We start from the raw sequence: 27,249 nt of genomic DNA, 5'->3' as shown, positions 1-27,249 counted from the left end.
GCGTGCGAAATAGTTTCCAAATTTTGCTAGCCAGTCGGGATAGCTATGCCTGAAAGTTACTAGCCCACAAAATAATTCACTAGTAGTCCGAAATTTGAATGTAACAGTAACAGTAATAGTCCGCTTATATGGCGCTCACATCCAGGCACATTGCCTGCTGACGGCTCTACGTACATTACTATCCCCGGTCATAGGACACCATCGTACTATCCAATACTTTTTCAACTCCCTGGGGATCATACAGCCATGGGTTTCATCATTAAGGTGCTAATATGATGAACATTTTTATCAGGCATGACTTAAAAGTGTATTATAACTTAACAAGTCGGCGAGACTAATATATTTACAAAATTACCCCATGCAGAAGTAGGAATTAGTTGATGTCCGAACTTTACGCATGAGGCGACTCGGGTGGTCAGGCTCGCTGACTTGATACATGTTATGTCACTTGCACTGATCGATGCTCATGATGTCAATCACTGGACCGCAGTCATATAGCTAAAATACTGAAGAGCAAACAATTTAAAATCAAAGTTTAGATACTATATACATAGAAAGCTGTTAGGCATGCACTATTCAGGGGAGGTAACTCTGATTGGCAATTATGACGAACATCTATCAGAGGTGGGTATTTTGACAGCTGATAAAACCATCAGTTATTTCTGATAATGAAACTATGTCAGGTCTTCTTAACACTTTCTTTGACATTGCCACTGCTGGATTTGTCAACCAATTTACAATTGTCAGTGATCATTCGTAAGCCATGAGATCAACTTACAACCAACTCCCCGTTGAGGGAGGGGCCCGAAAGAGGTTTTGTTTTCCTTTGAGGGTTTGCTGTTGTAACAATGGATGTGTGTTTGTGTTGTATGGAACTGTGTCAGCATCCGTGTTTATCGAAATATTATACTTTAGCGTATGCCTCAAAAACAAATATGTGTAAACAACATATTTGAAATGAAATATTTCCTGTTTTTGCAGTTGCTAACAAGTCTGCCATCTGTTTCTAATTATCCCAATGTTGTTGTTAGATTTTCTCAAGCTCATATATAAAAATCCCCCATGAATACTACCAACTCATGTTATGTTGCATTAGGAAGAGAATGTTATAAATATTGTTGGATGAAATATGATGATGTGACATAAGATACCACTCACCTTTCTATAATCAGAGACCATATATGGTCTCTGCTATAATCCATCCCTTAAACCATAGACCCAATAAGATATGGTCAGGGTTTAACATGACGCGTTATTCTTGCGTATTCGACGCAACAATTTTGTAAACGACCCTCAAAATATTATCATACGAGTCAAGCTTGACGCAAGTTTTATGGGTGACCCTCACAACAGTTCGGGGCGGTGGGGTAGTCTAGTGGTTAAAGCGTTGGCTCGTCAGGCCGAAGACCCGGGTTCGAATCCCCACATGGGTGCAATGAGTGAAGCCCATTTCTGGTGTTCCCTGCCGTGATATTGCTGGAATATTGCTAAAAGCGGCGTAAAACCAAACTCAGTCAGTCAGTCAGTCAGTCACAACAGTTCAATAAAATCGATTCCATAAGCAAAAAATGATATTGTCAGATTGTTCCAGAGAACTCGGAGGAGACAGTAATCCTGGCTGTTTGAATTGAACAATGCTGTAGTTTCATTTGGTGGTGTGACATAGACAGTTACATACTGAGAATGATTAACACAAAGAAATATTAAACTTTTCATGACTCCCAAAAATAAATATTGTGAGTCACCATTGACTCCCATTTTTAAAAGTCTGTGTAAAACCGTGTATGGTGCTTACAGCAACATTTTCATGTAGCACAGTATCCTGATGTGACTCTCTGTGAGTAAGGGTTACCGGGATATTGTCTGTAGATTAAAATCATGAGACACCAAGTCTACCCGTAACCTTTGTAATTGTCTGTGACCTATTCGATGCTTTCTGTAACGTCTCAGGAATGACTAGATAAATATGCACATTGTGTAACAGTGTGGACGTAGCTCAGTCGGTTAGCTGTCGGGCTAACAATCCGAAGGTTGCAGGTTCTCGTCCGACGGATTCTCACAAAACTGGTTCCTTGTCTTAGTGACACGTGACCTATGACAGAGACCGTCCGCATGAGAGTTTGTGGTGCTGTATTCTAAAGGTGCAACCTATAATTATCGTACAGCCAACGTCATCAGGCTCAGCGACTTGGTTGACAGAAGTCTGTAAACACAGGTTATGTTTGGGATTACACCTTCTCAGTAAAGTACCGCCCTTCCAGGATTCGAACCCATACTATGATTTGTACTTTAATGAGAAAGTGGAATCCCATACGTAACATGTGTCACATCTGACCACTTCTAAATGGCATTGTGTATTCATAGCTTTTACCTGTTGGAGCCATGCCAAGTTACTCTTGTCAGAGGGGTACACAAAGACTGTAGTCTAGTCTACCAGGTGTCCGAATTCTAGTGGTAGTCCGATTAATTGAAATAATCGAAGATTGGTCGTAATGACTAAACGACCAAGCAATCAATCATGTTTTCTCATAATCGAACACAAACAATTCTGGAACACTTGTTTGCATTAACAATATTTTTCACAAGGTTGGTTTTGTCTCTTACATTTCATAAACATTACAAGCTCATTCCAAGTCAGGATTGAATTTATCTTAAAGACTCCAGGAAATTTATGTTCCTAACATACTAGTCATCCTTTAAAGATGTTAAGGGGCGGTGTGGTAGCCTAGTGGTTAAAGCGTTGGCTCGTCACGCCGAAGACCCGTGTTCGATTCCCCACATGGGCACAATGTGTTAAGCCCATTTCTGGTGTCACCCGCCGTGATATTGCTGGAATATTGCTAAATGCAGCGTAAAACTAAACTCAGTCAGTCAGTCAGGCAGTCCTATGAAAGTAAAGTCGTCAAAGGTTTATTGAGTAAATGTGTAAATATCTATTATCATTGTGTCTTTTAACCAGGCCATGCAGTTCGGATGAATCGTTTGAGAGAATCGACATCGTCCCGGCAAAACCCTCCCCCCCTCAGATAGACGGCCAGATCTTGGAGGATGTCCCTGTCAGCAAGCGAACTGCCCCCCTCACTGAGGAGAAGTTCTTGCAGTTTCTGGACGCCGATGGGAGGCTTGTTGATGAACATGGCTTGAGGAGAACTGTATTCTTGGGTAAGGCCAGACCAATTTTATTTCTTGTTTACAGATTTTTGTCCTCAGAAAACCTTAAGGCAGGAGGGAAAAAGATAAAAAATATAAATCACCAGTCAAAGTAATATTCCCTTTGCATACTAAAAGTATTTTATTTTTGGCAAGTTATGAAGTGTATACGGGGCAAAAAACAACAAAACAATTTTTGTAAGTTTCCATTTTTTGCCAATAAGCGGGGAAAATAAATTTATATTTTTTTTCTTATCTTGAAAAAACGACCGGCGGATCCGTAAAACAAGAAATGAAATTGGTCTTTACTGAATACATTCAGACAATGTGAAATCGGAATGACTGACAAGGGAGATAACTCTGGAATGTTTCAGGAGGTGTGGAACCCAGTATTAGGAAGCAGGTGTGGCAGTTTGTGTTTGGCCTGTACCCCTGCACCTCCACCAGCAGGTCAGTCAACCCTGAGACCGCCTCCGTGGTGTAGTGGTTAGAGGGTCCGCCCGGAGAGCGGAAGGTCGCGGGTTCGATCCCCGGCTGTGTCATACCAAAAAGACGTTAAAATATGGTACTTGTTGGTCCCTGTCTGGTGCTCGGCATTAATGGGTACAACAAGGACTGGTCGGCTCGGAGTCAGTATAATATGTCTGAGCGGGGTATTCATGCTTCACTGCGGCATGGTATCTCAGTGGGCTAGCACTATAAAACCAGCTTAAGTCTGGGCTAGTACTAGCAGCCGCACATACTCATACACACGCATGCACGTCGTCATATGAGCGAAATATTCTCAAGTACGACGTAAAACCCAATTTCACCTCACCTCACCTCACCTCACATGTTACATAAACAGTAACAGTAATTCAATCACTGTCTGTGTAGTCATCAGAGTCACACCTCATTTTCCAGCTGAAGTCTGTGTTCTTTGACTGACTGACTGACTGACTGAGTTTGGTTGTACGCCGCATTTAGCAATATTCCAGCAACATCACGGCGGGGGACACCAGAAATGGGCTTCACACATTGTACCCATGTGGGGATTCGAACCCGGGTCTTCGACATGACGAGCCAACGCTTTAACCACTAGGCTACCCCACCACCCCCTGTGTTCTTTGAATAGCGCTATGTTAGCATGTACTAAAAGCAAGTTCAGATCTTGTACATTGTGCACTGTTAAAGTAAATTGGCATGGCTCCCTTGGCCAGCAGGGCATATTATCAAATATATGTTTATTGAACAAGCAAGATATATAATTGTTAACTTGTCAAAGTTGAAACTTGTTCATGAATATTTTGTCTGACATTCCCAAAAAGTTTCCCAAACATAATGTCGCTAGTGTAGGAATCATTCAATATTGCTACAGCTCTAGAGTTTAGACTGACCTGATTTTTCCGGTTGCAGAGAAAGGGAGACAATCCTGTTGGACTACATTGTGAAATATCATGAGTTGAGACAGAGATGGAAGACCATGCTTGTACTGAGCTCCAGGCCAGGATGTAAGTGGATCATACTTTTCTGTATTTAGAGTAGAGGCAGTATCCAGGCCAGGATGTAAGTGGATCATACTTTTCTGTATTTAGAGTAGAGGCAGTATCCAGGCCAGGATGTAAGTGGATCATACTTTTCTGTATTTAGAGTAGAGGTAGTATCCAGGCCAGGATGTAAGTGGATCATACTTTTCTGTATTTAGAGTAGAGGCAGTATCGAGGTCAGGATGTAAGTGGATCATACTTTTCTGTATTTAAAATAGAGTAAGTTTCGAGGTCAGGATGTAAGTGCATCATACATTTCTGTATTTAAAGTAGAGGTAGTATCCAGGTCAGGATGTAAGTGGATCATGCTTTTCTGTATTTAGAGTAGAGGCAGTATCCAGGCCAGGATGTAAGTGGATCATACTTTTCTGTATTAAGAGTAGAGGCAGTATCCAGGCCAGGATGTAAGTGGATCATACTTTTCTGTATTTAGAGTAGAGGCAGTATCCAGGCCAGGATGTAAGTGGATCATACTTTTCTGTATTAAGAGTAGAGGCAGTATCCAGGCCAGGATGTAAGTGGATCATACTTTTCTGTATTAAGAGTAGAGGCAGTATCCAGGCCAGGATGTAAGTGGATCATACTTTTCTGTATTAAGAGTAGAGGCAGTATCCAGGCCAGGATGTAAGTGGATCATGCTTTTCTGTATTTAGAGTAGAGGCAGTATCCAGGCCAGGATGTAAGTGGATCATACTTTTCTGTATTTAGAGTAGAGGCAGTATCCAGGCCAGGATGTAAGTGGATCATACTTTTCTGTATTAAGAGTAGAGGCAGTATCCAGGCCAGGATGTAAGTGGATCATACTTTTCTGTATTAAGAGTAAAGGTAGTATCCAGGCCAGGATGTAAGTGGATCATACTTTTCTGTATTTAGAGTAGAGGTAGTATCCAGGCCAGGATGTAAGTGGATCATACTTTTCTGTATTTAAAGTAGAGGTGGTATCCAGGCCAGGATGTAAGTGGATCATACTTTTCTGTATTTAGAGTAGAGGTAGTATCCAGGTCAGGATGTAAGTGGATCATGCTTTTCTGTATTTAGAGTAGAGGCAGTATCCAGGCCAGGATGTAAGTGGATCATACTTTTCTGTATTAAGAGTAGAGGCAGTATCCAGGCCAGGATGTAAGTGGATCATACTTTTTCTGTATTAAGAGTAAAAGGTAGTATCCAGGCCAGGATGTAAGTGGATCATACTTTTCTGTATTAAGAGTAGAGGCAGTATCCAGGCCAGGATGTAAGTGGATCATACTTTTATGTATTAAGAGTAGAGGCAGTATCCAGGCCAGGATGTAAGTGGATCATACTTTTCTGTATTAAGAGTAAAGGTAGTATCCAGGCCAGGATGTAAGTGGATCATACTTTTCTGTATTTAGAGTAGAGGTAGTATCCCGGCCAGGATGTAAGTGGATCATACTTTTCTGTATTTAGAGTAGAGGCAGTATCCAGGCCAGGATGTAAGTGGATCATACTTTTCTGTATTTAGAGTAGAGGCAGTATCCAGGCCAGGATGTAAGTGGATCATACTTTTCTGTATTTAGAGTAGAGGCAGTATCCCGGCCAGGATGTAAGTGGATCATACTTTTCTGTATTTAGAGTAGAGGCAGTATCCAGGCCAGGATGTAAGTGGATCATACTTTTCTGTATTTAGAGTAGAGGCAGTATCCAGGCCAGGATGTAAGTGGATCATACTTTTCTGTATTTAGAGTAGAGGCAGTATCCAGGCCAGGATGTAAGTGGATCATACTTTTCTGTATTTAGAGTAGAGGTAGTATCCAGGTCAGGATGTAAGTGGATCATGCTTTTCTGTATTTAGAGTAGAGGTAGTATCCCGGCCAGGATGTAAGTGGATCATACTTTTCTGTATTAAGAGTAGAGGCAGTATCCAGGCCAGGATGTAAGTGGATCATACTTTTCTGTATTAAGAGTAAAGGTAGTATCCAGGCCAGGATGTAAGTGGATCATACTTTTCTGTATTAAGAGTAGAGGAAGTATCCAGGCCAGGATGTAAGTGGATCATACTTTTCTGTATTTAGAGTAGAGGCAGTATCCAGGCCAGGATGTAAGTGGATCATACTTTTCTGTATTTAGAGTAGAGGTAGTATCCAGGCCAGGATGTAAGTGGATCATACTTTTCTGTATTTAGAGTAGAGGCAGTATCCAGGCCAGGATGTAAGTGGATCATACTTTTCTGTATTTAGAGTAGAGGTAGTATCCAGGCCAGGATGTAAGTGGATCATACTTTTCTGTATTTAGAGTAGAGGCAGTATCGAGGCCAGGATGTAAGTGGATCATACTTTTCTGTATTTAGAGTAGAGGTAGTATCCCGGCCAGGATGTAAGTGGATCATACATTTCTGTATTTAGAGTAGAGGCAGTATCCAGGCCAGGATGTAAGTGGATGATACATTTCTGTATTTAGAGTAGAGGTAGTATCCAGGCCAGGATGTAAGTGGATCATACTTTTCTGTATTTAGAGTAGAGGTAGTATCCAGGCCAGGATGTAAGTGGGTCATACTTTTCTGTATTTAGAGTAGAGGTAGTATCCAGGTCAGGATGTAAGTGGATCATACTTGTCTGTATTTAGAGTAGAGGTAGTATCCAGGCCAGGATGTAAGTGGATGATACATTTCTGTATTTAGAGTAGAGGTAGTATCCAGGCCAGGATGTAAGTGGATCATGCTTTTCTGTATTTAGAGTAGAGGCAGTATCCAGGCCAGGATGTAAGTGGATGATACGTTTCTGTATTTAGAGTAGAGGTAGTATCCAGGCCAGGATCTAAGTGGATGATACTTTTCTGTATTTAGAGTAGGGGTAGTATCCAGGCCAGGATGTAAGTAGATCATACTTTTCTGTATTTAGAGTAGAGGTAGTATCCAGGCCAGGATGTAAGTGGATCATACTTTTCTGTATTTAGAGTAGAGGCAGTATCCAGGCCAGGATGTAAGTGGATCATACTTTTCTGTATTTAGAGTAGAGGTAGTATCCAGGCCAGGATGTAAGTGGATCATACTTTTCTGTATTTAGAGTAGAGGTAGTATCCAGGCCAGGATGTAAGTGGATCATACTTTTCTGTATTTAGAGTAGAGGTAGTATCCAGGCCAGGATGTAAGTGGATCATACTTTTCTGTATTTAGAGTAGGGGTAGTATCCAGGCCAGGATGTAAGTGGATCATACTTTTCTGTATTTAGAGTAGAGGCAGTATCCAGGCCAGGATGTAAGTGGATCATACTTTTCTGTATTTAGAGTAGAGGTAGTATCCAGGCCAGGATGTAAGTGGATGATACTTTTCTGTATTTAGAGTAGGGGTAGTATCCAGGCCAGGATGTAAGTGGATCATACTTTTCTCTATTTAGAGTAGAGGTAGTATCCAGGTCAGGATGTAAGTGGATCATACTTTTCTGTATTTAGAGTAGAGGCAGTATCCAGGTCAGGATGTAAGTGGATCATACTTTTCTGTATTTAGAGTAGAGGTAGTATCCAGGTCAGGATGTAAGTGGATCATGCTTTTCTGTATTTAGAGTAGAGGCAGTATCCAGGCCAGGATGTAAGTGGATCATACTTTTCTGTATTTAGAGTAGAGGTAGTATCCAGGCCAGGATGTAAGTGGATCATACTTTTCTGTATTTAGAGTAGAGGCAGTATCCAGGCCAGGATGTAAGTGGATCATACATGTCTGTATTTAGAGTAGAGTTAGTATCCCGGCCAGGATGTAAGTGGATCATACTTTTCTGTATTTAGAGTAGAGGCAGTATCCAGGTCAGGATGTAAGTGGATCATACTTTTCTGTATTTAGAGTAGAGGTAGTATCCAGGCCAGGATGTAAGTGGATAATACTTTTCTGTATTTAGAGTAGAGGCAGTATCCAGGCCAGGATGTAAGTGGATCATACATGTCTGTATTTAGAGTAGAGGCAGTATCCAGGCCAGGATGTAAGTGGATCATACTTTTCTGTATTTAGAGTAGAGGCAGTATCCAGGTCAGGATGTAAGTGGATCATACTTTTCTGTATTTAGAGTAGAGGCAGTATCCAGGCCAGGATGTAAGTGGATCATACTTGTCTGTATTTAGAGTAGAGGTAGTATCCAGGCCAGGATGTAAGTGGATCATGCTTTTCTGTATTTAGAGTAGAGGCAGTATCCAGGCCAGGATGTAAGTGGATCATACTTTTCTGTATTTAGAGTAGAGGCAGTATCCAGGCCAGGATGTAAGTGGATCATACTTGTCTGTATTTAGAGTAGAGGTAGTATCCAGGCCAGGATGTAAGTGGATCATACTTGTCTGTATTTAGAGTAGAGGCAGTATCCAGGTCAGGATGTAAGTGGATCATACTTTTCTGTATTTAGAGTAGAGGCAGTATCCAGGCCAGGATGTAAGTGGATGATACATTTCTGTATTTAGAGTAGAGGTAGTATCCAGGCCAGGATGTAAGTGGATGATACTTTTCTGTATTTAGAGTAGGGGTAGTATCCAGGCCAGGATGTAAGTGGATCATACTTTTCTGTATTTAGAGTAGGGGTAGTATCCAGGCCAGGATGTAAGTGGATCATACTTTTCTGTATTTAGAGTAGAGGCAGTATCCAGGCCAGGATGTAAGTGGATGATACATTTCTGTATTTAGAGTAGAGGTAGTATCCAGGCCAGGATGTAAGTGGATCATACTTTTCTGTATTTAGAGTAGGGGTAGTATCCAGGCCAGGATGTAAGTGGATCTTACTTTTCTGTATTTAGAGTAGAGGCAGTATCCAGGCCAGGATCTAAGTGGATCATACTTTTCTGTATTTAGAGTAGAGGCAGTATCCAGGCCAGGATCTAAGTGGATCATACTTTTCTGTATTTAGAGTAGAGGCAGTATCCAGGCCAGGATGTAAGTGGATCATACTTTTCTGTATTTAGAGTAGAGGTAGTATCCAGGCCAGGATGTAAGTGGATCATACTTTTCTGTATTTAGAGTAGAGGTAGTATCCAGGCCAGGATGTAAGTGGATCATACTTTTCTGTATTTAGAGTAGAGGCAGTATCCAGGCCAGGATCTAAGTGGATCATACTTTTCTGTATTTAGAGTAGAGGCAGTATCCAGGCCAGGATGTAAGTGGATGATACATTTCTGTATTTAGAGTAGAGGTAGTATCCAGGCCAGGATGTAAGTGGATCATACTTTTCTGTATTTAGAGTAGAGGCAGTATCCAGGCCAGGATGTAAGTGGATGATACATTTCTGTATTTAGAGTAGAGGTAGTATCCAGGCCAGGATGTAAGTGGATCATACTTTTCTGTATTTAGAGTAGAGGCAGTATCCAGGCCAGGATGTAAGTGGATCATACTTTTCTGTATTTAGAGTAGAGGCAGTATCCCGGCCAGGATGTAAGTGGATCATACTTTTCTGTATTTAGAGTAGAGGTAGTATCCCGGCCAGGATGTAAGTGGATCTTACTTTTCTGTATTTAGAGTAGAGGTAGTATCCTCCATTGCTCCAGATAAGGGCCATATCGGCGTATGTACGGATACAATATGTGCACGATACGGTAAGAAATAATTTAGAAAACGTAGCAGATGCGCACCACAGCAATGGTGTATGGTCTTAGAATCATTTACAGATGTATTTATCTGAAAAAGTTTTGTTTTAATGTTTTTCTACCTGTTTACAAAAGAGTACTGAGTAGCAATGTTGTGGTGCATATATGAAACGAAACACAAGATTACTGATACTCCATTAAATTCCAATCAATACTCAAAATCTACTATTAAGGGTGTTATCGCTAGGGCTGTTATCGCTAGGGGTGTTATTGCTAAAGGTGTTATCACAATGCCGTTATTGCTAGGGGTGTTATCGCTAGGGGTGTTATTGCTAGGGGTGTTATCACAAATGGGTGTTATCACAAATGGGTGTTATTGCTAGGGGTGTTATCGCTAGGGGTGTTATCGCAAGGGGTGTTATTGCTAAAGATGTTATCACAAATGGGTGTTATCGCTAGGGGTGTTATCGCTAGGGGTGTTATTGCTAGGGGTGTTATCGCTAGGGGTGTTATCGCAAGGGGTGTTATCGCTAGGGGTGTTATCGCTAGGGGTGTTATCGCTAGGGGTGTTATTGCTAGGGGTGTTATTGCTAAAGGTGTTATCACAAATGGGTGTTATTGCTAGGGGTGTTATCGCTAGGGGTGTTATCGCTAGGGGTGTTATTGCTAGGGGTGTTATCAAGAGGTATGTATCGTGAAAGATGTTATGAAGGGCATTATCACGAAGGGTGTTTTTGTGAAGGGCACAATTGCAGAGGGTGGAGTGGTTAGAGAGTCCATCCAGAGAGGGGAAGGCCACGGGTTCGATTCCCGGCCGTGTCATACCAAAGACCTTATGGTACTTGTTGTTCCCTGCCTGGCGCTCGGCATTAATGGGTACAACAAGGACTGGTCGGCTCAGTATAACGTGTCTGAGTGGGGTATTCGTGCTTAAGTGTGGCGTGTTATCTCAGTGAGCTAGCTCTATAAAATCACCTTAAGTCACATACACATGCATGCATGTCATCATATGAGCGAAATATTCTCAAGTATGACAATAAACCCCATTTCCGTCACCTCACCATCTGTTTCAGCAACTCCGCTGGAACAAGGTTTGATTGCCAAGTACCAGACTCAGGAGGGTAACACTCCCCCGGTTAGCCCCGAGATCTGTGCCGCCCGCCCCACCTTCGACACCTCCCCTGAGGGAATGCACATGGCAGCAGCGGGGGTGGTGTCTGGCCCCGTGGATGCTGCGCTGTTGTTGGAGACGCACCTCACAGACACGTACTCCATGGAAGAGATTCAACAGAAACTCGAGTTCATGAAACTACAGGCCCAGGTAAGGGTCAGTCTTAGACCTGGGGCGAAGGGATAGCTTGGTGGTTAAAGTGTTCAGTTGTCACGCCAAAGACCCGGGTTCGAATCCCCACATACAATGTGTGAAGCCCATTTCTGGTGTCCCCTGCCGTGATATTGCTGGAATGTAGCTAAAAGCGGTGTAAAAATAAAACTCACTCACTCACAATCGTAGATCTTAAGCGCGACTCACATGTGTCAGCATGTCATAACGGATTGCCAGTTTCCATACATTGTAAAACATGTTCTGTGGTGGTAACCACAAATGATCGAATTGCTACCACACGATTTGATATGCTGATATTAGTGTCGATCTCATAATATCTCGCGGTTTCCATCTTATCAAAATGTCTGAATCATCAAAGCAGCAGTCACCTGTGTGATACTGTGTGAAGAAGATGGCAATGCCAAAGTGAAGAAACACAGAAGTTGTTGGAAGAAAGATTGGATTGATTCTCTGTCGCATACAACCATCTCATTTCTCTTTTGGAATAATCCCTGCTTATGATATTCCATAGTGTTTAGAGACTCGGATAATGCGTCACGAAACGCTCCATTTCCTCCCGTGAAAATTTGAGGCATGGTTTCTTCGAAGCAGACCAAACCATGTTTCACGCCTGTATGTAAACATTTGGTGAACTGTTGCATTTTGGTAGTTTGGGATTTCTGAATTAAATATCTTTTGTGTTTCCTTGCAACAAGTTTGACTTCGACTGAAATTGGTGGTAGTCCCCTTTTTCTGGAGCAGAACCTTAAAAAAACCTGTTCAATGTTTCTTCACCAAACTGGTGCACATAGATAGGTCTTTTTGCTTTTCCATGCAACAAGTTTGACTTCAACTTAAACTGATGGTTGTGGTAGTCTGGAGCAAACCTTTCAATACTCTAATTCCACTTTGTGGGTGTTCAACAGTACCACTCTATTTCCATTGTCAAGAATGCTGAGGTACATCAAACCGTTGGTGTAGTGGTTAGAGCGTCCGCCCGGAGAGCGGAAGGTTGCGGGTTCGATCCCCGACTGCATCATACCAAAAGACGTTAAAATATGGTCCTTGTTGGTCCCTGCCTGGCGCTTGGCATTAATGGGTACATCAAGGACTGGTCGGCTCGGAGTCAGTATAATGTGTTATGCTTCACTGCGGCATGGTATCTCAGTAGGCTAGCACTATAAAACCAGCTTCAGTCTGGGCTATTACAAGCAGCCGCACATGCATGCACGCGATGCACGTCGTCATATGAGCGAAAAATTCTCAAGCACGACGTTAAACCCAATTCCACCACCACCACATCAAACCGTAGAAGCACTCAGGCAGTCTATTGTTGATACAAGCATGCTAGTATATGAATAGTTTACATATATATGTTTTCGTTAGATCAGTGTGAAGAACAATGTAACATTTGACCTAGACATAACTAGTTGACATATTTATGGAGAGTATTTTACCATTGCGGGGGATCTTAATGACTTTGCCTTCTTGTATTATATTGGTATTTTTATGCAAACAACACAAAATGAACTTGGTTCTAGTTTTACACACATGTCTGAAATAGTATGGGTAAAGAGATGATTTGGAATTATATCCAGCTGAATCCCTGTCCTATGAAGACCCGTGAAGATCCGGGGTAGAATAGGTCTTCAGCAACCCATGCTTGCCATAAAAGGCAACTATGCTTGTCGTAAGAGGCGACTAAAAGGATCGGGTGGTCAGGCTCGCTGACTTGGTTGACACATGTCATCGTTTCCCAATTGCGCAGATCAATGCTCATGCTGTTGATCACTGCATTGTCTGGTCCACATTCGATTATTAACAGACCGCTGCCATATAGCTTGAATATTGCTGAGTGCGGTGTGAAACTAAACTCACTCACTCACTATCCTTTGAAAGAGCTGCTATTGTGCTACGAGCTGCTAGTCAATGTTCAGTAGCGTTTCCCCTTGGATTCAGTAAGGGCAGAGTAACTTCATAGAAAAGGGCACCTCATAATCTAAAAGGGCATGATGGTGAGGATTATTGCAGGCCGTCGGGGCCGGAGTTGAGTTTTAAAAGTGTTAGCCAATCAGATCGCCGGATGAAGTTAAAGCCCGTCGCTGACAAACTAGTTTTGTAGTTGAGTTGGGCTTTACATCACATCGGCATTATTCCAGCCATATAGTGACGAGAACAAGTCTGCATTCATGAACATTTTGAGTACAAAGTCCAAATGAGTTTCTTGAAAACATATACACCTTCATAGACTAAGGCTTAGTCTCTGAATATATATAATTTTGATAGTAACAAACAAGCCCATTTATTTTGAAAAGGAGCCCTGGGGAGACCAGAGATTCAGAACCTGAGGAAATCTAGACTTGCTTTATTTAGGGCTTTAGCACTGCAGAGAGGGCTTGGCAGTAGGGAAATTAATGTGGTTCAGGGACTGTGAGACAGACTAACACCTTCATTACAATGTTATTTACAAACAGAATATGTCATAGCACCTAATTCAAAAACAAGCAATTCGTTTTTCACATTACATAGATACAATTTATGATACAGGTCAATTTCCCTTAAGTAGATGTCCGCTGATGCAGGAAAATAGATCTTTCAGATTCCTTGCTTCATAATGGGAATTCTTCACAGTTGAAGTCCACATCGTCAAGCAGAGGATTATTGAAAATTATGTATAAAATCAAACAAATTATAATTGTGAGATTCTTGAGAGGCATTTAAAGTATAATAATAATAATACTCATGATCATTTATTACTCTTCTCTCATTTTAATTTAAGATTATAATTTGAAAAACACCTGTTTTACAACATTGATCAGATATAACAATTTCACAATCTGTTTAAAATGTAATGAGATTTTGCTTTATGATCCCTTGTGAATTTCTTTGTGCGTGCGTGTGCATGTGCGTGCATGTATTTTCTACCAACACAGGGGTGGAAATAACCAATTGCCCGACGCCCGAGTCCAGTGGTTTTTTCTGTTGGGCAAGCAAATTTGTATATCACACTGTACCAGTGTCCAGTTGACTTTCCAGTATTAATTAAGTTGGTTTTTTTAAAAATCAACTAGAAAACGGCCGGTATAGTGGAAAAATTATCAGGGCAAGTGATTTTACATGTGCCACTGTACCGGAGTACACTAGCAATTTTAAAGTTATTTCCACCCCTGTCAACATGATGGTGTTGTGTATTCCAGGTGTTTGTGAACCGTCACAAGATCGACGTAGATGAGATGAGGACTAACATCCGCGTGATCGACAAGGATGTGCCGAGAACAGACCGAGATGTGGAATACTTTGAGTAAGACGTTTAACAATGTACATACAGAGGTGGTTTGCGAACATTCATACACATAGACCTTAGCAGGGATTTTTTCACTTCGATCGGTGATTATTGATTACCGGACCCGTGCAGATGCGGGTTAGAATTGGTCTTCAGCAACCCATGTTATCATATGGTGGCCAGGCTTGTTGACTTGGACGATTAATGTCAGTATTCCAATGGCGTAGATCCATGCTCATGCTGTGGATCACTGGATTGTCTGGTCCAAACCGCCATCATGTAGCTGGAATATTGCTGAGTGTGGCATAAAACTAAACTCATTCACTCACTCACCTTATCCATGAAAATCCATGTTAGAATTGGTCTTCAGCAAACCATGCTTGTTCTAAGATGTGACTAACTGGGTCAGGCATTCAGGCTTGTTGACCTGGGCCTCCGTTCACAAAGCTCTATGGTGATCGTAAGTCACTAAGGTAACCCGTGAAGATCCGGGTTAGAAATGGTCTTCAGCAACCCATGCTTGTCGTAAGAGGCGACTAGAGGGATCTGGTGGTCAGGCTCGCTGACTGGGTTGACACATGTCATCGTATCCCAGTTGAGTAGATTGATGCTCATGCTGTTGATCACTGGATTGTCTGGTCCTTCTATTTCTTATTTGCTTCCTTTGAATAAAAAATTAATCTTCAGCTTGGATCCTGTTTTTTCCAGGGGTAGAAGCAACCCTCATCTCACCCAGCTGAGAGATATATTAGTAACATGTGCCGTCTACAATCCTAAACTAGGATATGCCCAGGGTATGAATGACATTCTGTCTCGGTTCCTCTTCGTTATGGAGTCTGAGGTGAGTCTGTCGACACTTTGGTGATTTTACCCCAGCCATGTCATTATTTATGTAGAAATCCATCAGTGCAGTTGTTTTACATTTTAGCTGATTGTATACTTTCCCAGTCACATCATGCAAAAGACTGACTGACTGACTGAGTTTGGTTTTACGCCGCTTTTAGCAATATTCAAGCAACATCACGGCGGGGAACACCAGAAATGGGCTTCACACATTGTACCCATGTGGGGATTCGAACCCGGGTCTATCATGCAAAAGGTGGACGGTGGGGTAGCCTAGTGGTTAAAGCGTTCACTCGTCATGCTGAAGACCCGGGTTTCGATTCCCCACATGGGTACAATGTGTGAAACCCATTTCTGTTGTCTCCTGCCATGATATTGAAGGAATATTGATAAAAGCGTCACAAAAACATATTCACTCTCTCATGTAAAAGATGTATGGAGTACTGCCCGTTTCACAGCAGATCAGTGTTCATGTTGAACAGGATGCTAATCTCCATTTGATAAGTTATGTTGTACAGACATGTGTCCCTTATCAGCTGAGAAAAGTTGTAAATGTCAACAATGAATTACTTTCATCATCAAAAGGAGGTCAACATGCATCCCATCAGGTTCACCCGTGAAGGTCCGGGTTAGAATTAATCTTCAGTAACCCATACTTGTCGTAAGAGGCGACTAACGGGATCGGGTGGTCAGGCTCGCTGACTTGGTTGACACATGTCATCGTATCCCACTTGAGTAGATCGATGCTCATGCTGTTGATCACAGGATTGTCTGGTCCAGACTCGATTATTTACTAACCATATAGCTATAATATTGCTGAGTGCGACGTTAAACAACAAACCAACCAACCCATCAGGTTGATCCATAATATTAGATTCTTTACATTAAAAGTCAGTACTTTGGCATTCATATTTTCGAAAAAACAGACAAAATTGAGCAACTTAATATTTGTGGATTGTTTGGAACATCTGTCTGCTGAGCACAGTAACTGATGACAGGATGGAAGGGATGTGTGGTCGTTGCTCGTGGGAAACCGGAATTTCACAACACACGCTTATTGATTACCTGGCTGTTCTACCAGCAAGTGGTCCCCCTTGTAAGAAATAGGGAAAAATGGCAACAAAATAATTATCGTTTGTGAAGCAACTTTTTTATTAGGGTGTCCAAAACTATGAGACAAGTCATCAGAGTTGGTCTGTCGATTTCATGTGACTGTGTGAAATTTGGTTTTGTTGCAGTTATTAGATTTTGTGTTAATGAGCAATTCATCGGTCTCGAATGAAATCAAACGGACTTGGTCATCAGTGTGGTACGTGCCCAGCTTCTGTAGCCCACTGAAGGCAGTGTCCTGAGTCTGTATGTGTTTCCTGGCTTCAGGTGGAGACATTCTGGTGCTTCAAGAACTACATGGAGAAGATTGAGGACGACTTCTCAGAGGACGGGATGGTGAAGAAAATAGGTAATGTGAGAGACTGTAGAGAAACTTACTTGCAGTATACCATGAGGGAGTTAAACTTTATCTGTGTGGTGATCTCAGAGGATTGTTATATGTATTGTTCAATGTAGTGTGGTGTTCTGCGTGGTGTTCTGAGTTATATTCTTTGTGGTGTTCTTTGTGGTGTTTTGAGTTATGTTCTGTGTGGTGTTCTCTGCGGTGTTCTCTGTGATGTTCTTTGTGGTGTTCTCTGTGATGTTCTGTGTGGTGTTCTGAGTTATATTCTTTGTGGTGTTCTTTGTGGTGTTTTGAGCAATGTTCTGTGTGGTGTTTTGAGTTATATTCTTTGTGGTGTTCTCTGTGATGTTCTGTGTGGTGTTCTCTGTGATGTTCTGTGTGATGGTTTGAGCAATGTTCTGTGTGTTGATCTCTGTGATGTTCTTTGTGTTGTTCTGTGTGATGTTCTGTGTGATGTTTTGAGCAATGTTCTTTGTGGTGTTCTGTGAGACATTCTGTGTGTTTGTTCTGTGTGATGTTCTGTGTGGTGTTCTCTGTGATGTTCTTTGTGATGTTCTCTGTGATGTTCTCTGTGGTGTTCTCTGTGATGTTCTCTGTGATGTTCTCTGTGATGTTCTCTGTGGTGTTCCATGTGATGTTCTCTGTGATGTTCTGTGTGATGTTCTCTGTGTGATGTTCTTTGTGATGTTCTGTGATGTTCTTTGTGATGTTCTCTGTGATGTTCTCTGTGATGTTCTCTGTGATGTTCTTTGTGATGTTCTTTGTGGTGTTCTCTGTGATGTTCTCTGTGATGTTCTGTGTGATGTTCTGTGTGATGTTCTGTGTGATGTTCTGTGATGTTCTCTGTGATGTTCTGTGTGATGTTCCATGTGTGTGTGTTCTCTGTGGTGTTCTTGTGAGCTCTGTGGTGTTCTCTGTGTGTTCTATGTGGTGTTCTCTGTGTGTTCTCTGTGATGTTCTCTGTGATGTTCTCTGTGATGTTCTCTGTGTGATGTGATGTTTGTGTGATGTTCTCTGTGATGTTCTGTGTGGTGTTCTCTGTGGTGTTCTCTGTGTGATGTTCTGTGTTTCTGTGATGTTCTCTGTGATGTTCTCTGTGGTGTTCTCTGTGATGTTCTCTGTGATGTTCTCTGTGATGTTCTGTGATGTTCTCTGTGATGTTCTCTGTGATGTTCTCTGTGGTGTTCTCTGTGATGTTCTCTGTGATGTTCTGTGATGTTCTCTGTGATGTTCTCTGTGATGTTCTCTGTGATGTTCTTTGTGGTGTTCTGTGATGTTCTGTGATGTTCTCTGTGGTGTTTCTCTGATTGTGTGTTCTCTGTGTGATGTTCTGTGTGATGTTCTCTGTGATGTTCTGTTCTCTGTGGTGTTCTGTGATGTTGTGTGATGTTCTGTGTGATGTTCCCTCTGTGATGTTCTCTGTGTGTCTCTGTGAGATGTTTTGAGCAATGTTCTCTGTGGTGTTCTCTGTGATGTCATTCTGTGATGTTCTGTGATGTTCTCTGTGATGTTCTCTCTGTGATGTTCTCTGTGGTGTTCTCTGTGATGTTCTCTGTGATGTTCTCTGTGTGATGTTCTCTGTGGTGTTCTCTCTGTGATGTTCTGTGATGTTCTGTGTGATGTTCTGTGTGATGTTCTGTGTGATGTTCTTTGTGATGTTCTGTGTGATGTTCTCTGTGATGTTCTCTGTGATGTTCTCTGTGATGTTCTCTGTGATGTTCTCATGTGGTGTTCTCTGTGATGTTCTCTGTGATGTTCTCTGTGATGTTCTCTGTGATGTTCTCTGTGAGTGTTCTCTGTGATGTTCTTTGTGATGTTCTTGTGGTGTTCTTCTGTGATGTTCTCTGTGTGTGTGTTCTGTGATGTTCTTCTGTGATGTTCTCTGTGATGTTCTCTGTGATGTTCTCTGTGATGTTCTCTGTGATGTTCTGTGTGATGTTCTGTGTGATGTTCTCTGTGATGTTCTGTGTGATGTTCTCTGTGATGTTCTGTGTGATGTTCTGTGTGATGTTCTCTGTGATGTTCTCTGTGATGTTCTGTGATGTGTGATGTGTCTCTGTGGTGTTCTGTGTGATGTTCTGTGTGATGTCAATGTTCTGTGTGTGATGTTCTCTGTGATGTTCCATGTGGTGTTCTGTGTGATGTTCTCTGTGATGTTCTGTGTGATGTTCTCTGTGATGTTCTGTGTGATGTTCTGTGTGGTGTTGTGTGTGGTGTTGTTTGTGGTGTTTTGAGCAATGTTCTGTGTGATGTTCTTTGTGGTGTTCTCTTGTGATGTTTTGAGCAATGTTCTTTGTGGTGTTCTCTGTGATGTTTTGAGCAATGTTCTGTGTGGTGTTCTGTGAGACATTCTGTGTGGTGTTCTGTGAGACATTCTATGTGGTGTTCTGTGTGGTTTTCTGACTGATATTCTATGTGGTGTACCAATTGGTGATTTTATGGTGTTTCATTTGGCGTTCATTTTGATGCTCTGTGTTTCAGATCTAGTCAGGATGCTACTCAGTGAAGTAGACCCAGTCTTACTCCGGCATTTTGAAGCCCATGAACTTGGCAACCTCTTCTTTTGTCACAGGTAAGGTCACTAGTCTGACAAACTCTTCAGTCACACGAAGTTCATTTGCCTTCTCACTCAAGCTCATTACTAGGAATCCCTTGCAAAGTATATGGTTTGTAATGTTAGGAGTGAGTGAGTTAGTTTTACGCTGCACTCAGCAATATTCCAGCTATATGGCGGTGGTCTGTAAATAATCGAGTCTGGACCAGACAATCCAGTGATCAAGAGCATGAGCATTGAACTGTTCTATTGGGATACAATGACGTGTCAACCAAGTCAGCGAGCCTGACCACCCGATCCCGTTAGTCGCCTCTTACGACAAGCATGGGTTACTGAAGATCAATTCTAACCCGGATCTTCACGGGTTGTAATGTTAGGAAACGTCCTTGGTAATGATATAATCTGTAATTTCAAAACAAAAATTTTAAGAAGAGAAAGCAACAAATATTACTGCATGTGACTTATTTAAACAAACAAACGAAGTAAATTTTTAAAACTATCATTTTTACTAGAATATCTTGGCATCAAATACAAATATGTCCTTGTATATTAAACACAAATTAATCCTTTCTAGCAAAGTTTGTTTATCTTCACAGGTGGTTGTTGCTGGGCTTCAAGCGAGAGTTCTCATTCATGGACTCCTTACGATGTTTTGAAATTCTCTCTAGTCATCATTTAGAGTTATCTTCCCTTGAAGCGGAGAAGGCTCTCAGGAAAGAAGAGATGTTAGAATTTGCAAATACAGGTATTAATGATAAATTGCTATTATAGTGAGTGAGTGAGTTAGTTAGTTAGTTTTAGTTAGTTAGTTAGTTAGTTATAGCTATTATGCCGCTTTTAGCAATAATCCAGCAATATCATGGTGGGGGACACCAGATATGGGCTTCACACATTGTACCCAATCTTCGGTGTGACGATCGAATACTTTGACCACAAGGCTACCCCACGGCCCCGCCATTATAGTGAGTTTGTGAGTGAGTGAGAATGGTTCTAACCCACTTTTAGCAGTATTCCAGCAATATCATGACAGAACACACCAGAAATCTAGTTCTGTGTGGTGTTTTGTGTTATACACATTTGAGCAAGGTTTAACTGGATGCAAAATATCGTATCTGCAAATATTTTTCTTTGAAAGTCCAGGGGATCAAAAAGATTGTTTATATGAATCCTTAAAATTCATCAAAATTATAAATTGCATAAACTGATATTTCTCTTCTTGTAAAAAGTTGCTCACAATGTTATAAGGTTGATTTTCTGTGAATCCTCCCCCGAGCCTAAGACCCCCATGTTTATACTGTGTACCATTCATATGCAGAGATTCACCTTGATTTGAAAATTGAGCATAACAGCAGGTAGTGGGGTAGCCAAGTGGTTAAAGCACCCTCTGAACATGCTGAAGACCTTGGATCGATTTGCCACATGTGTACGATGTGTGAAGCCCATTTCTGGTGTTCACCACTGTGGTGTTGCTGGAATATTGCTAAAAGCAACATAAAACCATACTATCTCATTTGAGCATAAGGGGCGGTGTGGTAGCCTAGTGGTTAAAGCGTTCGCTCGTCACGCTGAAGACCCGGGTTCGATTCCCAACATGGGCACAATGTGTGAAGCCCATTTCTGGTGTCCCCCGCCATGATATTGCTGGAATATTGCTAAAAGCAACATAAAACCATACTATCTCATTTGAGCAAAACGGGCGGTGGGGTAACCTAGTGGTAAAGCGTTCGCTCGTCACGCCGAAGACCCGGGTTCGATTCCCCACATGGGCACAATGTGTGAAGCCCATTTGTGGTGTCCCCCGCCGTGATATTGCTGGAATATTGCTAAAATCAGCGTAAAACCATACTCACTCACTCACTCATTTGAGCAGAAAACATTGTATGTGCAGATGATGATGCGTAAAGTCACACCTTGTGGCCACGTAGTACGTTAAAGGGGAGGATACAGGTATTTGGGGTCAAGGCAGTAGTGGTGGTCCGATTAATTGAAATAATCGGAGATTGGTCATAGTGGCTAAACGACCAAGGAATCGATCATAATTTCTCATAATCAAACACAAACAATTCTGGAACACTTGTTTCCATTAACAATATTTTTCACATGGTTGGTTTTGTCTGTTACATTTTGTAAGCACTACAAGCTCGTTTCAAGTCATGATTGAATTTATCTAATGATTCTAAGAAATTTATGTTCCTAACATACTAGTCATCCTTTAAAGATGTGAGATATTGCCAAAAAATCCCAAAAGAACTACATGGTTTTTTTCCTTATTTTTATGTGCATTAACAAATTTCATAAATGATGCTATCCAATCATTTTCGATGATTGATTGGTAGTAATGAACCAATCATAAATTATGAGATTTTAACCAATTCCCAACACTACAAAGCAGTCGCGACCGCCTCTGTGGTGTAGTGGTTAGAGCGTCCGCCCGGAGAGCGGTAGGTCGCGGGTTCGATCCCCGACCGCGTCATACCAAAAGACGTTAAAATATGGTACTTGTTGGTTCCTGTCTGGCGCCCGGCATTAATGGGTACAACAAGGACTGGTCGGCTCGGAGTCAGTATACTGTGTCTGAGTGGGGTATTCATGCTTCACTGCGGCATGTTATCTCAGTGGGCTAGCACTATAAAACCAGCTTCAGTCTGGGCTAGTACAAGCAGCCGCACATACACATACACACGCATGCACGTCGTCATATGAGCGAAATATTCTCAAGCACGACGTTAAACCCAATTTCACCTCACCTCACAAAGCAGTCGCTGTCAGAAACACCTTGAGGGGGACTTACCTGGAAGTGTACCTGTAAGATAATGTTCCATTGTTCGCTGTCTTCAGGTGGCGACACACGGACCACCCAGATGCCACAGAAGGATTACACGTTCGAGGTGTTCATGTGTGCTGCTCTGCTCATGGAGTTCCGCGATGCTCTGTTTGACTGTAAGGATACTGGGATGGTGTTCAGCTGTGTCAATGGGTGAGTGAACATGTTGAAGATCGTCAGTCTAATCTGTCTGTTTGACTGAAAGGACACTGGGATGGTGTTCATCTGTGTCAGTGGGTGGGTGAACTTGTTGAAGATCGTCAGTCTGATCTGTCTGTTTACTTGTGGTAGGTGATCAGTCTCATCTGTCTGTTTACTTGTTGAAGATCGTCAGTCTGATCTGTCTGTTTACTTGTTGAAGATCGTCAGTCTGATCTGTCTGTTTACTTGTTGAAGATCGTCAGTCTGATCTGTCTGTTTACTTGTGGAAGATCGTCAGTCTGATCTGTCTGTTTACTTGTGGAAGATCGTCAGTCTGATCTGTCTGTTTACTTGTTGAAGATCGTCAGTCTGATCCGTCTGTTTACTTGTGGTGGTCAGGTGATCAGTCTGATCTGTTTACTTGTTGAAGATCGTCAGTCTGATCTGTCTGTTTACTTATGGTAGGTGATCAGTTTTCTCTGTCTGTTTACTTGTTGAAGATCGTCAGTCTGATCTGTCTGTTTACTTGTGGTAGGTGATCAGTGTGCTCTGTCTGTTTACTTGTGTAGGTGATCAGTGTGCTCTGTCTGTTTACTTGTTGAAGATCGTCAGTCTGATCTGTCTGTTTACTTGTGGTAGGTGATCAGTGTGCTCTGTCTGTCTGTTTACTTGTGGTAGGTGATCAGTGTGCTCTGTCTGTTTACTTGTTGAAGATCGTCAGTCTGATCTGTCTGTTTACTTGTGGAAGATCGTCAGTCTGATCTGTCTGTTTACTTGTGGAAGATCGTCAGTCTGATCTGTCTGTTTACTTGTGGAAGATCGTCAGTCTGATCTGTCTGTTTACTTGTGGTAGGTGATCAGTCTGATCTGTCTGTTTGACTTGTTAGAAGATCATCAGTGTGATCTGCCTGTTTGACTTGTGGAAGAGACGTCTGTCTGATCTCTGTGTTTGACTTGTGGAAGATCATCAGTCTGATCTGTCTGTTTACTTGTGGTAGGTGATCAGTGTGCTCTGTCTGTTTTACTTGTGGAAGATCGTCAGTCTGATCTGTCTGTTTACTTGTGGTAGGTGATCAGTCTGATCCGGGCTTCTGTTAACTTGTGGTGGTAGGTGATCAGTGTGCTCTGTCTGTTTACTTGTGGAAGATTGTCAGTCTGATCTGTCTGTTTACTTGTTGAAGATCATCAGTGTGCTCTGTCTGTTTGCTTGCTGAAGATCACAGTCTGATCTGTCTGTTTACTTGTTGAAGATCGTCAGTCTGATCTGTCTGTTTACTTGTTGAAGATCGTCAGTCTGTTCTGTCTGTTTACTTGTTGAAGATCGTCAGTCTGATCTGTCTGTTTTCTTGTTGAAGATCGTCAGTCTGATCTGTCTGTTTACTTGTGGTAGGTGATCAGTGTGCTCTGCCTGTTTACTTGTGGAGGAGCGCCAGTCTATTCTGTGTGGACACTGATATTATGTTGATTCTCAACTATCTCAACCAGTTAGTGAACTTGTGGAGGAACGTCAGTCTATTCTGTGTGGACACTGGTATTATGTTGATGCTCAACTATCCCAAACAGTGAGTGAACTTGTGGAGAAAGGTCAGTCTATTCTGTGTGGACACTGGTATTATATTGATGCTCAACTATCTCAACCAGTGAGTGAACTTGTGGAGGAACGTCAGTCTATTCTGTGTGGACACTGGTATTATGTTGATGCTCAACTATCTCAACCAGTGAGTGAACTTGTGGAGGAACGTCAGTCTATTCTCGTGGACACTGGTATTATGTTGATGCTCAACTATCTCAACCAGTGAGTGAACGTGTGGAGGAACGTCAGCCTATTCTGTGTGGACACTGGAAAATGTTGATGCTCAACTATCTCAACCAGTGAGTGAACTTGTGGAGGAACGTCAGTCTATTCTGTGTGGACACTGGTATCATGTTGATGCTCAACTATCTCAACCAGTGAGTGAACTTGTGGAGGAGCGTCAGTCTATTCTCGTGGACACTGGTATTATGTTGATGCTCAACTATCTCAACCAGTGAGTGAACGTGTGGAGGAACGTCAGTCTATTCTGTGTGGACACTGGTATAATGTTGATGCTCAACTATCTCAACCAGTGAGTGAACTTGTGGAGGAACGTCAGTCTATTCTGTGTGGACACTGGTATAATGTTGATGCTCAACTATCTCAACCAGTGAGTGAACTTGTGGAGGAACGTCAGTCTATTCTCGTGGACACTGGTATTATGTTGATGCTCAACTATCTCAACCAGTGAGTGAACGTGTGGAGGAACGTCAGTCTATTCTGTGTGGACACTGGTATAATGTTGATGCTCAACTATCTCAACCAGTGAGTGAACTTGTGGAGGAACGTCAGTCTATTCTGTGTGGACACTGGTATCATGTTTGCTGCACATTCTGACCAACAAATCAACATGTAAAACTGACCACTATGATTATCCAAACTTATAGAGAAATCTGGTATGAACCAAGCCCTGGTTTAAGTTGGAGAGTTCACTCAGATCCTGATTCAACAGTTTGATTTCTCAATTACTGCAAATATAAGGCTTGTCTTACGTCAAAATAAATCAAAATTCCCAGTGACATAGTAATGTATATAGGCAGTGGTGTGGTTCATGCTGAGGTGAATCACAGCAGACAGTGCAAGAATTTTGAAGATAATGATGCAACTTTTGTGTTCCAGGTTGAAGTTTGAGCTGGATGACATCTTGACAAAGTCCGAGCGACTGTTTTTCATGTATTGCCGTAAGACTGTAGAAGACAGCTTCCATTTAGTTGAGGAGACTCCCAAGGAAGAGATGACTCTCCAGCAGAAGTTACTCAACAAGCTGAAGGGGAATACACAATAAAGATATGCCATATTTATTATCAGTGTGTATCGTGTGTATTGTGTAGAAATGAGAACATGTTTGTTGACATTGTAAACACAAGCATTGTTTGCACCCTTCATTGATTCCAATTAACATGCACAAGTTGTATTTTATCATTTTTAGAAAGATTCAAACTAACGATAATTGATTCTGATGAATTTTCACAATATGCATCGTGTGTGTATTTGTTTGACATAGTTCTTTTCACTATTTCCAAAGAATATTCACAAAATGTATCGTGTGTATATTTGTTTGAAAGAATTCCTGTCACAGATTCCAGTGAATATTCACAATATGTATCGCACAGATTGTGTTTGTTTGAAAGAAGTCCTTTCACAGATTTCAGTTAATATTCACAATATGTATCGTGTGTGTATTTGTGTTGAAAGAAGTCCTTTCACAGATTCCAGTGAATATTCACAATATGTGTCGTGTGTGTGTTTGTTTGAAAGAAGTACTTTCACAGATTTCAGTTAATATTCACAATATGTATTGTGCGTGTATTTGCTTGAAAGAGGTCTTTTCACTGATTCCAAAGAATATTCACAATATGCATTGTATATTTGTTTGAAAGTGGTCTTTTCGCTGATTCCAATGAATATTCACAGTATGTATCGTGTGTATATTTGTTTGAAAGTGGTCTTTTCGCTGATTCCAAAGAATATTCACAATATGTATCGTGTGTATATTTGTTTAAAAGAGGTCTTTTCGCTGATTCCAATGAATATTCACAATATGTATTGTGTATTTGTTTGAAAGAGGTCTTTTCACTGATTCCATTGAATATTTAACAATAGATCTTGTAGGTTACAATGTCAGTTTCATATACAGTAAAATTATTTCATTTTTTATATCATTTCTCTTGCAAATATTGCACCAATGTATGCTATTCATCCTGTGAACAAAATATGTTTTAAAATGCTATACAATAATATTTGATATTCTGCTCTGTTGAAGAAGTTTAAATGTGCCTTTTGATATTTAAGAAGCTGTTTCACATATTCCAGTGAATATTCACAATTTGTATCGTGTGTGTATTTATTTGAAAGAGGTCTTTTCACTGATTCCAAAGAATATCTACACTATATCACAATATGTAGTGTGCGTTGTAATGAATATTCACACATATGTAGTGAATATTCACAATGTGTGTTTGTATTTGTATTTGAATATTAAAAGATAGACCTTGTAGGTAACAATGTCAGTTTCATATACAGTAAAATCATTTTCATTTTTCACATCATTTCTGTTGCAAATATTGCACCAATGTTTGCTATTCATCCTGTGAACAAAATATGTTTTAAAATGCTGTACAATAATATTTGATTTTGTGTACTTAGGGGATGTGGGGTAGCCTAGTGGCTAAAGCATTGGCTCGTCACACGAAGACCCGGGTTCGATTCCCCACATGGGTACAATGTGTGAAGCCTATTTCTGGTGTCCACCGCCCATTGATATAGCTGATGATGATCGTAACCCCATACTTTAGCATTATAAGCTAAGGTTTCTTTCACCATGGCACCCAGGAACTTATTTTAACCACAACCAACTGATTTTCACCATGCACTGTAACACAGCATTTGGAACTCTTTTTCAGTTTTTGTGTATAGGGGTCTGTATATACTTCCCATCAAAAGTTCAGACTCACTAGTGTAAATATAGCCACTTACTTCAGGCAACTGTTCTAAACTATATTTTGCAAAATATTCTAAACTGTTTAAAGGTACTATTTACACATGAACTGATGTATTGTAAAACAAATTC

The 27,249-nt window shown here is 41.3% G+C and overlaps 1 protein-coding gene across 2 annotated transcripts; it reads left to right on the top strand.

Annotated features, from left to right (window-relative positions):
- Positions 1-571: 571 nt before the first annotated feature.
- LOC124269861 (TBC1 domain family member 17-like) lies at positions 572-26,801 on the top strand. Of its 2 annotated transcripts, none has more exons than XM_046704912.1 (12): positions 572-624; positions 2,960-3,162; positions 3,525-3,600; positions 4,546-4,640; positions 11,258-11,505; positions 14,706-14,809; positions 15,500-15,632; positions 17,012-17,093; positions 19,569-19,659; positions 20,238-20,386; positions 22,480-22,618; positions 25,299-26,801. In XM_046704912.1, exons 1-12 carry the CDS (start codon positions 605-607, stop codon positions 25,462-25,464), a joined length of 1,506 nt encoding a protein of 501 aa, XP_046560868.1. In that variant the 5' UTR covers positions 572-604; the 3' UTR covers positions 25,465-26,801. The 2 variants fall into 2 exon arrangements, with proteins under 2 accessions (XP_046560868.1, XP_046560866.1); XM_046704910.1 differs by lacking the exon at positions 572-624 and adding an exon at positions 704-813.
- The last annotated feature ends 448 nt before the right edge of the window (positions 26,802-27,249 follow it).

Source organism: Haliotis rubra, unplaced genomic scaffold, assembly GCF_003918875.1.
Source record: "Haliotis rubra isolate DU_JTF1 unplaced genomic scaffold, ASM391887v1 Scf1481, whole genome shotgun sequence".
Classification (NCBI taxonomy): domain Eukaryota; kingdom Metazoa; phylum Mollusca; class Gastropoda; order Lepetellida; family Haliotidae; genus Haliotis; species Haliotis rubra.
Note: the sequence above shows the minus strand (reverse complement) of the source record. Positions and strands in the feature narration are given on the sequence as shown.